At 38.4% G+C, this 17,763-nt stretch overlaps 1 protein-coding gene across 1 annotated transcript in view; it reads right to left on the bottom strand.

Annotated features, from left to right (window-relative positions):
* Window positions 1-14,024, bottom strand: part of mydgf (myeloid-derived growth factor) — a 29,653-nt gene extending 15,629 nt beyond the window's left edge. The window contains exons 1-4 of the mRNA XM_059991568.1: window positions 13,836-14,024; window positions 7,670-7,720; window positions 4,553-4,614; window positions 2,415-2,496 (exon numbers count right to left, since the gene is read on the bottom strand). Of these exons, the coding sequence (XP_059847551.1) occupies window positions 2,415-2,496; window positions 4,553-4,614; window positions 7,670-7,720; window positions 13,836-13,976 (336 nt within the window). The 5' untranslated portion in view covers window positions 13,977-14,024. The remainder of the gene's footprint in view (window positions 1-2,414; window positions 2,497-4,552; window positions 4,615-7,669; window positions 7,721-13,835) is intronic.
* Window positions 14,025-17,763: the final 3,739 nt, after the last annotated feature.

Genomic DNA, 17,763 nt, shown 5'->3' with positions numbered 1-17,763 from the left:
AAAAGGGGATGAGAATAAGCAGATTTTGTCCTTGATATAGCTGATGAGCTAATTTGGTAGCAGTGGCCTTCAGTTAAATATATCTAAATTATGCAGCAAAGGTAAAATAGAAGTTAGAAAATAATGTTTAGCGAAACAAACTTTAAAGAAAAAGTGAAAGGTAAAAACAGAAACACTTTTGGATCTGCAATTTTTCAAAGAGAAGACACTGCATTCATAACATTAATCCTTAAGATTAAAGCAGCTTTAAGCATAAATTATCATTTACTATGATATTAAAAACTCTATCCTGCCTATAGGAGAACAAACATTTTTGTAGTGTAGAATCAATGGGTAAATTTAATCAGTACAATCCATGAAGGAAGTAATCTCTGACAGCAACTTTGTTAGATCCACATTTAGTTGTACATGTCCAGATGATGATAATTTACTTTTTAGTAAAAATGAGCAGTAAAAACACAGGCACACCACTGCAATATCCTCAATCAAAGATAAGCTTATCAGAATTTCACATCAGCTTTGGTTATAATGGAGTATTAAGGGTCTTTATTTTACTGAAGATGTTTTCTCACAAGAAAACATTTGAATCAGCACAAACATGACATACCATTATTTTCCTCCTGTGTCATGAATTATCTAAATGGAAAAAGAAGTACTTATTTTTAAATTGCATTGGTATTTTCTTAAATTATAGTTCCCCGAATATGCACCAGACAATATTTGAAACTTGACAATCTGATGAACTCGTTTCACTCAATTATACCATTGAATGATGATGACGGATTCATGTGCCACCACATTGGTGTACTGCAAGAACATTAACTTTGTCGCCACATCTCAATACTGGCTGTCATTACTAATATGATCCTTTTTAAGGAACTAATGTAATGTCTATTGCAATGAATCACGGTAAATTATCTTAGGCCAAATATAACAGTGAAAGCGAAGGAGTTCACCTTTCACACTACATCATTAATGAACTTGGAACAATCCAGAGTACATTACAATTAACAAAGCACAGTTAAGTATTGATGTAATATGGTAGGTAGCTAAGTGCACAAACAGCAAGGAAAAGAGAAGTATCAGAAATGGCACTGAGAGACCTGAACTCATGACCTCTTGCCACAGAGAATATCAACACCAAGACACAGCTGATAATTTCATTAGATCCATCTGCACATATCTGTAGTATTACTTGTTAAAGCAGACACACCTTTCAAAAATTATAGGAAGAACAAATCAAATATCTACCTTTAAATATTATCATAAAATGATTAATGCTTATTCAGAGAAGATGAAATGAAAGCAAAACAGATTTTAATCCCCAAATACTTCGTCACTGACAATTCTAGAATTATCAATGTATAGAAGATGCAACTACATTTTAGTCTCCCCTTTGCTTGTTCTTCACAGATGTGAACTTGTGCATATAATGGACAATTTTCTGCTGTATCCCACTTGCTCCCAAGCTTGACCAATAAATATGTAAAATATTCTTGCCTCTCCTACTAAGAAGCAGTCAAGTGATGAAATTCTACAAAAAGTGCAGAAACAGACATTTCTGTAAAGTCAATCACAATGATAAAATACCTAGAGTATAAAATGTACAGGAACCAAAATTTATAATTTTCAATATGATCAAGTGTTAACCTCCTGTCAGCAGTGCCAACCTGGGCACAAGTTGCAGTCTCCCCAATGGATGGCTGTTTTGAGTTCAGCATTGCAGCTACTTCTCAAGTCCTACCTATGTAATAATTAAACTCAGAAGTTATAAGTATTGCAGGTACAGACTGAATCTCAACTCTGCACTGGTTAGTGAATGGGAGGAAATTACTTCTGTTTAGGGAAAAACAAAATGTACTGATACCCACCAGCTAAAGGAACATCCTTGAAACAAAATAATGGCTCTGATTACTTGAATAGCTTTATTATGAAAAGAAACTAAAGAAAAATTATACTGGGAGCTAACAGATTGTGACAAATTATCCTCTTAAACAAGGATCAAATCTAATCATAGCTCTTGGATTAGATATGAATCTCTAAGACTGAATCATAATTAATTACAAACCAAATTCTACTCTGATATTAGCAAACAAAATCAATTTTACAATAAATATATAAAGGGGCTCTAACTTAAAATAGATCGTACTTTTTCCATAAAAGCAGATGAAGTCTTCTTTAATAAAAATTCAAATATGAAACTCAACAAAGACTGTCCCCAGAAGGTAATCTCATGTCTGGATCTTACTCTTGAAAATGTTTACAGCCTCCTTACTCTATTCAGTATTCATTGATGTAAAGGTATAAACAACTCACAACAACAAGGAATCCTTTAAAATCCAGGCATAGTAGCTTACTATTTGATTTATATTGTTTTACAAAAGAACAAAAGGAGAGAAAAATAATTTACTTACAAAACCATTTGCAAATTCAATCTTGGCATTAGTGACTTCAGCTTTAAACTGAGTAAAAAACAGATAGGATTTTCCCTGAGGTCTGCAAAGAAACAAAAATGAAGGGAACTCATTTGAAAAATACATTCTGCTTGTCTGCTTAAGTCATTTTTCTCCTTGAAAATGTTTTTTCCCCCCGTTTTAACCTTTCCTCCAATCTCATCATAACCATCCAACAAAGTATGCCTATATTATTCCTTACCAAATAGAAAAGGCAGTTGAACTAAATCCAAGGTCTTTAAAGCATCACAGAAGTCACCAACCTATACTTTAACATTAACTTTAAGTAATCATTAACATTTCAATGAAATTTAATTGCATGAAATGGCCAATTGCAGTGGGAAAAAATCTAAACTATTGATTTTAACGTCAAATATTCGCTGTTTCACCATCATTTTAAGCCACATAAAGTTCAAAGTACTTATGTGTCACCATATATAACCCTGAGAATTATTTCCTTGCAGGCATACTCAATGAGTCCATAATAGAATAACCACCTTAATAAAATCAATGAAAGACTGCACCAACTTGGGCATTCAACCAGTGTGCAAAAGACAATAAACTGTGCAAATACAATAAGAAATAATAATAAAAATATAATATCGAGAACATGAGATGAGGAGTCCTTGAAAGTGAATCCATAGATTGTAGGAATATTTCAATGATGGGGCAAGTGAAGTTATTCCCTTTGGTTCAAGAGTCTGATGCTTGAGGGGTAATAACTGTTCCTGAACCTGCTGGTGTGAATCCTGAGGCTTTTGCACCTTCTTCCTGATGGCAGCTCAAAAAGAGAGCATGTCCTGGGTGATGGGATTCCCTGCCGTGTAGATGTGCTCAATGGTGGGGAGGGCTTTACCTGTGATGGACAATACCATATCTACTTTTTTTTTAAAAAAAGGCTTTTCTGTTCAAGGGCACTGATGTTTCCATACCAGGCTATGATGCAGCCAGTCAATATACTCTTCACTGTACATCCATAGAAGTTCGTCAAAGTTTTAGATGTCATGCCAAATCTTCACAAACTCCTAAGGAAGCAGAGGCACTGCCATGTTTTCCTTGTCCTTACACTAAATGCTGGGCCCAGGACAGGTCCTCAAAAATAACACCTAGGAACTTAAAGTTGCTGACTATCTCCATCTAGCTCTGATCCTTCGATGAGGACTGGCTCATGGACTTTTGTTTCTTTCTCCTGAAGTCAATAATCAGCTCCTTGGTCTTGTTGACATTGAGTAAGAAGCTGTTGTTATGGCACCATTCAGCCAGATTTTCATTTGATTCATCACCATCTTTGATTCAGCCTATGACAGTGGTGTCATAAGCAAATGTGAACATGATATTGGAGCTGTGCTTAGCCACAGAACCATAAATGCAACACAACTAGAGCTGAGGGCTAAGCACACAGCCTTGTGGTGCACCTGTGCTAATGGAGATCCATGGAGGAGATGATGTTGTCAATCCAAACTGACTGGGGTCTGCAAGTCATGAAATGGAGGATTGATAGAAGTACCAATCAACATGAACCACTCACTGGTGATGCAAGAAGTTGTAGGAACAATTTGAGAGGATGGCTGATTACTAATTCAAAAAAAAATCATCCTGCTGGATCTTTCTTTGCTAGTCAGTTTTAAGATAACAGCAAAATACACAGATTTTCCCCCCAATGAACATTAAAGTAAAACTCAGTTTTTCACAATTTTGCACAGACTTGATCAGTGCATACTAAAATTATTGGGTACACATCACTGCTCTTAATCAGTTATTGAAAATGTGCACACATTACTATTTACTTGCTGCAGAAATGAAATTTTATACAAATACAGTTACCTTTATCCATAATCTTACCAATTCACATACTCCAATAAGGAAAATTAGTTTCTTTCTCACTTCTGGGAAAGCTGTGTGATGTAAAGTTCTTTCTTTACCTTGTTAATCTGATGCCACAAGAAAGTAACAAAAACTTTCCTATGCATAGTTTATTTACTTTTGTACAGCAAGTGATTAATTGAACTCTACATGGGTTTAAGCAGCTATGTAGATCTAATGACTGAAACAGCTCTGTACTTACAAGTAGTGTCATAAAAACTTCCTTATTTACTTACCGCCAAATGGAGCAAGAAAATAACTTATTGTCTTCACTGATACCTACACTCATGTGCCATCTCTGTAAAGAGAAACCAATTATGTTTCATTAAACCTTCATTATTTTTACGTCATTATAAGTTCAATTACAGAAATCACAGAAAGGACAAGACCTGGAAGTTTAAAGCTGCTGTTCAAGACATCTTTGAAAAACGAAAAGGTGAAATCCACTAAAATCATGAAAAAAAGAGACAAAAATCATTCATACTGAAATATTAATCCACTTCCTTTTAAAACTCCCCAATCTACTATTTTCACAATATCAAAGAGTCATAGAGCACTGCAGTCCACTTTCCCAGCTAGTCCAGATCATTTTGCAAACCTTGACAGTCTTCCTCACTGTCCAATATGCCCCCAATCTTGATGTCATCCACAAATTTGCTGACCCAGTTTACCACATTATCTAAATCACTAGTACAGATGATTAAAAAGATACAGCACAGATCCCTACAGCACACCACTAGTCATAGGCTTCCAGTCAGAGTGACAACAATTTACTGCCACTCTCTGGCTCTCCCTCTAAGCCAAGGTTGAATCCAACTGACTTACTTAATCCTGTATGTCAAGCAACTGAATCTTCTGAACTAGCCTCTAATGCGGGACTTCGTAGCTTGCTAAAGTCTACATAGGCAACTCTCACTGCCTTCCCTTTATCAACCGCCTTGGTAAGCTCCTTGAAAAACTCACACACAGCCATGTTGACTATCCTTAATCAGGTCCTATCTATCCAATCCTTACATATACAGTCCTTCAGAATATCTTCCAGAAACTTACCCTCTTCTGACATCAGGCTCACCCAGGTTATTCTTAGACAACAGAACAACAGTAGCTATCCTCCAGCCCTCTGGCACCTCACTCATAGTTAAAGATGCTTTAAATCTCTGTGTCAGGGCCTCTGCAATATCTGGACTAGCCTCCCACAAGGTCCAAAGGAGCACCTCCTCAAGCCCTGAAGATTTATCCACCCTAATTCACCTCAAGACAGCAAGCATCTCATCTACAATCTGGTTATGGTCCTGATCTCACTACTCTTTTTCCTCAGATCTATAGATTCTGCACGTTTCCCATGCAACTTCAGATGCAAAAAAATCAATTTAGATCTTCCCTATGTCTTTCAGCTGTATGCATAGCTGATCATCAAGTGGATCAATTTTTTGGTTGCTATCTTTTGCTCTTAATATAGCTATAGAAGCCCTTGGGATGCTCTTTCAGTTTGCCTCCCAGAGCAACCTCGTTCTCTTTTAGCCCTCCTGATTTTTCGTGTTCTCTTGTATCGCTTATACAGGTGGCCCCCATTTTTTGAACATTCACTTTACGACAACTTGCTGTTATGAAAGACTTACATTAATACCTGTTTTTGCTAACCAAAGAGGATTTTCACTTTTACAAAAAAATGCCCGCCTTATGTGTGTTTACCCCGAGAAAGACTACCCTGACCGTGAAGCCTTGTGCGGGCATTTGTGTGCACATGCGTGTATATGCCGATTTTTGTTCTCCAAATCGATTTTGGCTCACTGTCTTCCCGATCCTACTAAGTGAAACTACACCGTACATACAATATTTCTGCTTTATATAGGCTGTATATTTATCATATCATTCCTGCTTTTAGTATATGTTTGTGTTATTTTAGGTTTTATATGTTATTTGGTATGATTTGGTAGGTTATTATTTGGGTCTGAGAATGCTCAAAAACTTTCCCCATATAAATTAATAGTAATTGCTTCTGCATTTTACGACATTTCGGCTTACAGTTTCATAGGAACGCTCTACCTTCAGATAGTGGGGGAAACCTGTACTCAAGTACCTCATTTGATCCTAACTGTCTATACCTGATAAAGCACATCCTACTTTTTCCTTTACTAGGGCTTCAATATCCCTCTATAACAAAAGTTCCCTAAACTTATTAGCCTTGCCTTTTATAAAAGCATACAGATTCTTCCCTCTCAACATTTCACGTTCGAAAGCATCACACTTACCAAAGACAACTTTGCCAGTAACTAACTACTCCAATCAACACCTGCCAGATCCCTTTTGATGCCATCAAAATTGGCCTTCTTCCAGGTTAGAATCTTAACCAGAGGACCAGTCCTACAGTTCTATCCTTTTTTTTCTAATAGAATTATAATCACTAGATCCAAAGTGCTTTCCTACACTCACTTCTGTCACCTCCCATGTATCACACCCCAAGAGGAGATCCAGTATTGTGCTCTATTTCGGACCTTTACATATTAAGGAAACTTTTCTGAACACCTAACTAACTCGATCCCATCCAGTTCTTTTTCAGTATGGGAGTCCCAGTCAATTTATGTTAAATAAAAATCACCTATCACAACTTTATATTTCCCACAACTGTCTGCTATCTCTCCACAAATTTACTCCTCTAAATCATACTGACTATTGCAAGGTTGATAATATAGTCTCATCAACATGTTCAGCCATTTTTTATCCCTCTGTTGCACCCAAGTTGCCTTGGTTGGCAGAGACACCAGTATGTCCTCCCCAAGCACACTGTGACATTTTCCATTAAGAATAATGCCACCCTTCCTCTCTATCACATCTAAGACAATGGATCCCTAGAACAGTGAGTTGCCAGTCCAGCCCGTCCTGCAACCAAGTCTCACTAATGGCTGCAACATCATAATTCCACATAAGGAACCATGCTCTAAGATCATCTGCCTTACAACAAGATCAAACCCTCAATCTCTCAAATGATATGTTAGTCATCAAGCTTCAGTCCCTAACATGGTCTGTCAGGAGCTTCAACCACATGCACTTCTTGCAGGTATGTTCATCAAGGACACTGGAGATCTCCCTGACTGCCCACTTGATACAAGAGGAGCACAACACTGCCCTGGCATTCACTCCCATTTGTAGCTCCTTAAAAACACAAACTACTGAAAGCTACTAGGCAGAGGTGCAAAAATAATTAAACATAGTACTAAATCAACTTTAATTGATAAGGCAGAACCAGAACACGATACTGTGTGCTTGCTTCCAAATTTTTCAGGCGTCTGCTCCCAATATAAGCACTAATTAAATTCAAATTAGGTATAATTAAGATCTCGTTTATCACTAACCTCATTGGTTCCACCTTGAGATGCATATGTAAATATGCATGAATGATCACCCTAAATGGGAAAAAAAGGATGAACATTTTAACGAATTGTATATCTATAGTGGTTTACAATTTTCATTCAGATTATGAACGATTTATGACATTTAGAAAAGCTATTTGGCACAGTGCATAGTGATTATATTATGTGAACCAATAATCCACTGGCCAGAACTAGTGACAGATTTAACTTGCATCTGCTTACCAATATAAGACCATTAGACAAAGGAGCAGAATTCTGTCACTCAGCCCATTGAGTCTGCTCTGCCATTCCTTCATGATTGATTTATTATCCCCTCTCAACCCCATTATCCTGCTTTCTCCCCATAACCTTTGAAGCTCTTACTAATTAAGAACCTATCAACCTCTGATTTAAATATACTCAGTGACTTCGCCTCCACAGCTATCAGTGGCAATGAATTCCAGATTCACCATTCTCTATCTTCATCTCCACATCCACTCTATCTAGGCCTTTCAATATTTGATACGTTTCAATGAGATCCCCCCCCCCCACTTTTCTAAACTCCAGCGAGTACAGATCCAGAACCATTAAATACTCCTGATACATTAGCCCTTTCATTCCAGGAATCATTCTCATGAACCTCCTCTGGACCCTCTCCAATGCCAGCATATCTTTTCTTAGATAAGGGGCCCAAACCTACTCACAATACTCCAAGTGTGGTCTGACCAATGCCATATAAAGTCTCAGCATCACATCCATGCTCTTATATTATAGTCCTTTCGAAATAAACACTAACATTGCATTTGAATTCCTTACCACCAACTCAATCTGCAAGTTAACCTTTAGGAGATCCCACACAAGGACTCCCAAGTCCCTTTGCACCTCTGATTTTAAAAAATTTCTCTGCCTTTAGAAATCAATTTACACATTTATTCCTTCTACCAAAGTGCGTAACCATATACCTTCCTGCACTATATTCTATCTGTATTTCTTTGTCAATTCTCCCAATCTGTCCAAGTCCTTCTGCAGACTCCCTGTTTCCCTCAACATGACCTGCCCCTCCACCTACCTCTGTAAACTTGCCCACAAAGCCATCAATTATGTCACCCAAATTGTTAAAAAGCAGTCACAATACGGAACACCACTAGTCATCAGCAGCCCATCATATTAGGCCCTCTTTATTCCCACTCTTTACTTCCTGCCAGTCAGCCAATCTTCTGTCCATATCTTTCCTATAATAACATGGACCCTTATCTTATTAAGGAGCCTCATGCGTGGCACATTATCACAAGCCTTCTGAAAATTAAAGTAACTAACATCCACTGGCTCTCCTTTGTCAATTGTGCCTGTTATTTCCTCAGAGAACTCCAATAGATTTGTCAGGAAATATATCCTCATGCTGATTTTGACCTACCTTATTGTGCACTTCCAAGTACCCCAAAACCTCATCCTTAATAATGTACTCCAACATCTTCCCAACCACTGAAGTCAGACAAACTCTCCTATAATTTCTTTCTGTCTGCTCCCTTCCCTTCTTTACAATTATCCAGTTCTCTGGGACTATTCCAGAATTTAGTGATTTTTGAAAGGTCACACTAATGTCTCCACAATCTCTTCAGCTACCTCTCTCAGAACTCCTGGCCCAAGTGACTTATCTACCTTCAAACCTTTCAGCTTCCTAAGCACCTTCTCCCTAGCAAGAACACTCCCTTCTGCCCCTGACACTCTTGAATTTCTAGCATACCACTAGTATCTTCCACTGAAGACTGACACAAAATACTTATTCAGTATTATTAGCATTAAAATACTTAAAAAGTATTAATATTTTTGACTTATCATCCTTTCTGTAGGCAACATTTAACTAAATCTTCACACCGTGTGATCTCCTGAGCAGCAAAATCCTGAGGGTGGGAATGAAGCAGACATCTCAAAGCACACTCTCCAGATTGAATTGCCTGCTTTAACTAAAGGGCGGAGCTTGGCTGCTCGACTATCTGCTTTGCAAATATTGGTTTTGTACAAGATCAAAATAGAGGCAAATCTTTTGCATGTTTGCCTGTATGTTGGTATGATCCAGTTTATACTCATTCTGTTCTTCATGAACTGACTACAATTCATTTCAGCTTAGTGGACAGTAAAGGAAAATCAAAGCCAAAATCACAGCCACCCAAGCTTGCTTTTCTGGGTTCATCTCTTCATGCAGCATGCCATCCTGACAAACTTATCACTAATTAGTTGCGAATCTAATTACGTTATCGAAGAATTGGAGGCACTGTCACCAATAGGAAATGGAGTGAACAAGAATGAAGAACACTGAAATCAGAACATTGAAGGTGATTATGCTAAAAGCAAACCCAGATGGATGTGAACACGATAAGAAATTATAACAGAGATTGTAAATGAGAAATTATAATAGAGGTTTTAAATGAAAAACATTTTCCATTGGACTAATGGCAGTGGTGCACTATTATTGCTTAATAGTGCAATTAAGAGTGATTAATATCCAATTAGCTTTTTTATTGTGCAATTAATATTAAAAGTACAAAAAAATCCTTTTTCACCCTAGTTTAAATTCCAGCACATCAGCAGGAGCCTTTTAAAAATAGTTATCTAAACTGAAATATAAAACTGGTATCATTAATGGAAACAGTGAAACAAAGTTTGGCATTAAACATCATCCGATTTACATGTTCCATTTTGTAAAGGAGTTTATTTACTATCCTAACTAAATCTTGCTGATACAGCATTTAAATAGCTCATAATTAGTCTTTCATGCCACAGAGTTCAACAGCTATTCCATAGTTTAATCAAAAACAATAGCCTTACATAATTACATTCAAAATACCTTTCAGCCATTCCTCCAAGAACATCCTCAAGTATCTTTCACTCAAAAAGAGGACCAGCAGAAGTGGTGACACAATAGCATAGCAAAAAGGAAATAGTCCTACAATTCCTCAAAACTAACACTGGAACTACATTACTTTCCCTCTTTTGAGGGATTGTTGCAGAACTTCAATGTTATGACCTAACAGTTCAGTAGCACAACATTAAAGAATACTGATTCCAGATTCTGCCTGGAACAGATGAGGAGCAATCTAATTCTATGGTAAAACATACTAAAACTACTGAAGACAAAAGACACTGCATATACTGGAATCTGGAGCAGCACATAAGAAGGTTTTTTGTCTATTTACCACATGTCTCAGTGTTAGTGATCAATATAGACCTTCCATTATGGAGCACTGCCAGCAACAGAGTGCTTTAATATATATCCAGTTCAAAACTGAACATCTATGAAAGGCAGCAGAGATGCATGCACAACAATTGCTTACTCAATTTTTAGTAATATACAGGACTAGCCCTGCTTTTATACAGGATCAAAAGAATGAACTTCTGGAAAAGTTCCACACAAACAAACATGTCAACTTGATGAGGACAACATGCACGCTATGTTGCAGATGCAATATATCATCATCATTAAGCAATCTCACAATCAACAAATCAAAACTCCAAAGTCCTGAACATCCAGCTGTGAACAGTAGCAGTCAAAAAACAAAGGTAAGAGAAATCATTCCAGTCCTCAATAATGGAATCCAGTACATGAGTGCAACAGTCAATACTGAAGCAATTGCAAATTACATCAAATTCAACCTGACTTAATAAAGCTTACACCATAGATGATTTTAATGCAACTTTTCTCCCAGCTGAGCTCATTTATGAAGCATGAATGGGTCTTTCTCAAATATGTATCTACTTCCCTTTGTATGTTAAGGATTCTAATTCTTCCACTATTTTATAATAATAGATTTAAGAAAATCCTTTATTTCTTATTCTTTTGGCCTTGGTTCATATCAATTTACCGAATAGTGAATGTAGCTTTGCAAATTTATCTTCATGAAATTGCAGTTTAATCTTGCTTGCTCTAATGAATACTTGCAAATTGTTCAAAGTACATTTATTAATGTATACTATCTATAACTTTGAGATTCGTGTTTCAGGCAACCGTAAAACAAAGAAACCTATTTTGAAAGAACATCTAACACCCTATGCGCAGGGGAATAAAACTGTGCAAACAACATTCAGAACTGAAGCTCACAAAAGTCCACAGCCATGAACTTCATAATTTCAGGCTCAGTAAACAAAATATCCAAACTAACTTTTCAGCAAATTAAAAAGTTGAAATTATTGGTAGTGCAGTCATCACTGCAGCCAATTCAGAAGCCCATTAGTTGGAGGCCACAGTCTCAGTTCAGTGCAGAGACAATTAAAACTTCACAGAGCAGCAAGCTGAACACTGGCCCAACTCTCACCTCTACTCCACCATCCTGACCTATTCAACCTGGCCTAGCACGTAAATCTGCTAAGCTACAGATCATTCCACATTCTTGGGCCTAGCTCCTGCTGCTTTGATTTGTTAGTTATATTATTTGAAAATATAAAAAAAACAAAGAAAGAAGAGGTGGAAAATTATCACAAAACTACTGCATTTTTGTTGACTCTTTAGGATGTGGATTTACATTAAAAAGTTCACAAAGGCAGAAACCCACATAGTACAGTAACAGTTATATGATGTGCAAGGTTGCAAAGCTACAAACCCAGTACCAATAGACAGGATTGAGTCAAGCTATTTGAATCAGCACAAACATGACATACCATTATTTTCCTCCTGTGTCATGAATTATCTGATTTTTAAGCATATATGGTCCTTCTGATACTAATTTAACTTAATATAACTTTAATATTACTATAAAAAGGTAGGTAAAGGCAAAATGAAAAACTTTGCAATTTCAGGCCCAGTAGACAAAATATCCAAAAAAACTTTTCAGCAAATTAAAAAGTTAAGGATTGGAAGTGCAGTATTTTGAAGAAACTTGGGGTGGGGTTAAAATAGAGAACATGAATACACTATATACAAATAATCAAAAGAATTTGATAAAGTTATTGCAGATATAGCACCTTGTGATATATGGAAATAACATACATGACATATAGAGATAGAAAATATGATCAGTAAAAGGAGGAAAGAAAAGAGGAGGCATAAATGGGTCCTTATCTGATTGATAAGATATAACTAGTGTGCCACAGGGATTGGTGTCAGGACCTCAACTTTTTACACTTTACATTAGTGAAGGCAGTGAAGATAGTTCTAAATTTGATGACCATACAAGATAGATTAAGTTGTGAAGTAGACATAACAAGGCCAAAAGCAATCTAGATAGAAACATAGAAAATGCTGTTGTCTTTGTTCTATGCTTGATCCTGACCTTGAGCAGCTTGCACATTGTCTGTGACTGAACAGGTTAACACTAGGTACACTTGTTTGCACTCTTTTACCAAAGACATGCAAGTAGGTTAAGTGGCTGTTCTATTTTATGTCTTATTTAAAGACCAATGACAATTGTCAACAGCAAAATGAACCTTTGATGGAACAGATAAACCATGTGAAAAAAATTACAAGGATGGAGGGAAATGCTCCACTGTAGGTCAGCTTCCTACATTATTATAAGATATAGGATGATTTACACAAGGTTGATATTCAGGTACAAGTTATTAGAGGTACTGGTAATGTCATCATTTAGGGAAATTGTTTAGAAACCAGCAGGGAGGATATGTTTCAGATAAATATGTCAATGGGGAGATCACATCCGTGATTTATGTCTTTCCTCTGCAAGGAAAGACATACTGCGCTGGAATCAGTTCAGAGATTTGCAAGAACCGAGTAGCGGATGGTTGGACAGGAAGTGCGTGGCTGGAACTGCGCATGCGTATAACTGCAGCCCGCACTCTGCAGGTGAACTGGAGAATTACAACCTGCATCGCTCGGTCTTTCTCGGTGTTCCGCGTTAAGTGCCCGGTCTGAGCAGTGCTGAAGCCACAATGCTTTCCCAAAGGTAGAGGTATGCAGTGAAAGAGACGCCTGAGGGGTGGTTTACCGGATGACAGCTCTCCCTTGTTGATACTGAGTGCCTTCACTCGACCATCGCCTGTACATGGCTGACGTGGCGGCTCCTCGCCGTCCTAATCTGAGAATCTCTCCCCGAGCGTTCCACCGTCAGCCCGTTATCTCGCTCTCACCACCTGGCTATCTGTTCGCTTCCAAAGGCAGACTCTTCCCAAACCTTCCCCCTCCCCTCCAACCCAACCCTCAACCCGGCCGGCGATCGCTTACCAGTGTCTCAGTGTGCGAGTGCACCAGGCCCCCGGGCCTGACGTCGAACTCCCCCGTGTGCGAACGTTCAGCGCAGCTCGAGCCGAGCGCGCAAACGAAAATAACGACCAGCAGCGCGCGCCTGAGCCCCTCTCCCGCCATCGCAGCGACGGGTGCCGTCAGGAACCAGGGCTGTCACGACTGCGCAGCCGCCGCGGCCGGCCGCCTTGGCAGCCAATCAGCAAGCAGCACTTGTTCTCGGCGAAATCCTAATCTGTCTGTGGTGAATTAGAGTCAAAAACTGCAGATTATTGCAAACCCGAAATAACACCAGAGCGTGCCAGGAGCACTCAGGTCAGGCGACTTTAATAGAAGAAAAACAGCCCCTTCATCATAGCTGGAAATTTGAGATAACACCACATATTCCAAGCGGCATATTTCAAAAGCGCAGGTGGAGCACCGGAGTGAATAACTTTAGCCACTACAACTCCGAGCTGATGCTACGATCTAGAAATTCATTTTCAAAATCTCTTCTATAATTTTTTATTTGTACAATTTGTCTTTTGCACATTGGTTATTTATAGCAGTCTTTGTTTATGCATGGTTTCATAAATTTCATTATATTTTTACCTTACATGCCTACAAAAAATGAATTTCAAGGTAGTATATGATAACGTATACGTACTTTGATCATAAATTTGTTTTGACTGACTTTGAGAAAAGGAATGTTTGTGTTGGGATGTAAACCTAAATTATTGAGGAATTTGTTTATTTTTAAATATTGGCAATTAATGACAGAAGAGAGAAGGGAGAGGAGAATCAAGAAACTGCAGAACAAAACAATTCTTCTGGAGGAAATTAGTGGGTTGAGCAGCATCTGTGGGAGGAAAGGAATTGTTATGTTACACTGGAAAACCTGCGTTAAAACTGTAGGCTTTCCACCTGAGTTTTGCCAATTCTTTCCCCCCCCCCCACACTTAGCAAAAAGGAAACAATCTTATTTGATATCCAGTACCACAGCATGCCCAGACAGAAGCTCATAAAATATAGGAACAGAATTAGGCCATTCAGCTCATTGATTCAGCCATTCAGTGGTGGCTGATTTATTTTTAAACCCTATTCTCCCACCTCACCACCTATATCCCTTAACCCCCTTCCCAATGAGAAACCTGACAAATTCTGCCCTAAGTACTTTCTGCACAAAGCATTCCACAGATTCAGTACCCTCCAGCTGAAGAAATTCCTCTTCACCTCAGTTTTAAAGGGCTGCTCTTTTACTCTGAGGATGTGCACTCAGATCCTATACGCTCCTTCAGATGGAAAGATCCTTTTCATGTTCGCTCTATCTAGGTCTTTCAGTATCCGGTTGGTTTCAATGAAATACTCACTCATCCTTCTGAACTCCATCAAGTACAGGCTTGGAAACATCAAACACTCATATATTAAGCCTTTCTTTCCTGAGATCATTCTTGTTCCTGGGAACTTCCTCTGGATTCTCTCCAGGAGAAACACATCCTTCCTTAGATACGGGGCCTTAAATTGTTCACAGATATTCCAAATGCAGTCTGACCATTGTATTTGCCTTCTTTACTACCAACTCAACCTGCAGGTTAACCTTGAGGAAATCCTGAACTCCAAACTCCCTCTGCAACTCCAACTTCAGAATTTTCTCTGCATTTAGAAATCAAAATCTTTATTCTTCCTACCAAAGTGCATAACCTCACACTTTCCTGCACTCTGTTCCATCCACTGCTACCTTCCCACTCTCCCAACCTATCCAAGTTCTTCTGCAGACTCCCTGCATCTATGACATCACCTGTTCCTCCACCTATATTAGTATTAGCTGCAAACCTGGCCACAGTACTATCAATTCCTCCATCCAGGTCCTAGAATATAGAACAAAGACAGAAAAGCTGGATTGAGAATTGGATAAGGAATTAAGGTGACAAGCAACTGGATGCAAAGCCAAACCCATCTACTCTAAAGAAAGCTAGAACCCACTCAAATAAAAGAACTCTGCTGATATTTAAATAATGGAATTCACATTATGTAAAATGTAAAGCACCATTATGGAGGATGTACTGCTTATAGCCTCAAGTGTGCAGAAAATAGAATTAATATGATTTACATTGTTTGTCATATTTAGTTGTTATTTACTGCATATTTTTATTGGTCTACGCATCACAAACTAACTTCAGGACTCTTTCATTATTCATCAGTTTGGGAATGAGTTAAATATACCCTTCTCTGTTGTCTGGTGTCATTTTCACACATACTGAGCCCAGATCTATAACTATAACAAATTTGTTTGCAATATTCTTAAAGCTGTAAACCAAAATCTTGCATAACTCACTGTGGCACTGAGGGGGTACGGCAATTTTGGAGATGAAATTAAACTTGAGACAAAGTCCAGGCATATATTCAGCTGATCTAAACAATTCATAGAACTTGTCAAAGAAATGTCTTGGATTTCTTTTGGTGGTTCTGGTCAACATTCCTTCTCCAGCTATCATGTTCAAAAGCAGATTATCATTGTTTCCTCATATCATTTCATTGTTTTTTTCTGTAAAATGCATCCCTAATAGTCAATATTCCTGTGCTTTATCGCCTGACTGCTCTTAACCAATCTTCACGTAGTGCTTTGTCTTACCTCACTACTTTCTCCAGCTCTGTGTCGTAATCCCTTGTGTACTTCCCCAGATTTGAAGGTAAAGGGCCACAATCCAAAACTTAAACTGTTTTCTCTTTCCACAGATTCAGTTTCCCTGGTTTCAGTTTTAGTTTTAGTTTACTAGTTTAAGTACATAACAGCAAAACCATGTAAAACTGGTTGTGTTGAAGAACTTGCAGATATCTGGATCCCAGAAGAACAAGGCTGGGCCTTCCAGCCCCCAATGTCATTCTTCCATTAGATCATGCTGGATCAGTACTTATAACCATATAACAATCACAGCACGGAAACAGGCCATCTCGGCCCTCCTAGTCTGTGCCGAACTCTTAATCTCACCTAGTCCCATCTACCTGCACTCAGCCCATAACCCTCCACTCCTTTCCTGTCCATATACCTATCCAATTTTACCTTAAATGACACAACTGAACTGGCCCCTACTACTTCTACAGGAAGCTCATTCCACACAGCTATCACTCTCTGAGTAAAGAAATACCCCCTCGTGTTTCCCTTAAACTTCTGCCCCCTAACTCTCAAATCATGTCCTCTCGTTTGAATCTCCCCTACTCTCAATGCCTATTCACGTCAACTCTATCTATCCCTCTCAAAATTTTAAATACCTCGATCAAATCCCCCCTCAACCTTCTACGCTCCAATGAATAGAGACCTAACTTGTTCAACCTTTCTCTGTAACTTAAGTGCTGAAACCCAGGTAACATCCTAGTAAATCGTCTCTGCACTCTCTCTAATTTATTGATATCTTTCCTATAATTCGGTGACCAGAACTGTACACAATATTCCAAATTTGGCCTTACCAATGCCTTGTACAATTTTAACATTACATCCCAACTTCTGTACTCAATGCTTTGATTTATAATAGCCAGCATTCCAAAAGCCTTCTTCACCACCCTATCTACATGAGACTCCACCTTCAGGGAACTATGCATTGTTATTCCTAGATCTCTCTGTTCCTCTGCATTCCTCAATGCCCTACCATTTACCCTGTATGTTCTATTTGGATTATTCCTGCCAAAATGTAGAACCTCACACTTCTCAGCATTAAACTCCATCTGCCAACGTTCGGCCCATTCTTCTAACCGGCATAAATCTCCCTGCAAGCTTTGAAAACCCACCTCATTATCCACAACACCTCCTACCTTAGTATCATCGGCATACTTACGAATCCAATTTACCACCCCATCATCCAGATCATTTATGTATATTACAAACAACATTGGGCCCAAAACAGATCCCTGAGGCATCCCGCTAGTCACCGGCCTC

Source organism: Hypanus sabinus, chromosome 16 (genome assembly GCF_030144855.1).
Source record: "Hypanus sabinus isolate sHypSab1 chromosome 16, sHypSab1.hap1, whole genome shotgun sequence".
Lineage (NCBI taxonomy): Eukaryota > Metazoa > Chordata > Chondrichthyes > Myliobatiformes > Dasyatidae > Hypanus > Hypanus sabinus.
Note: the sequence above shows the minus strand (reverse complement) of the source record. Positions and strands in the feature narration are given on the sequence as shown.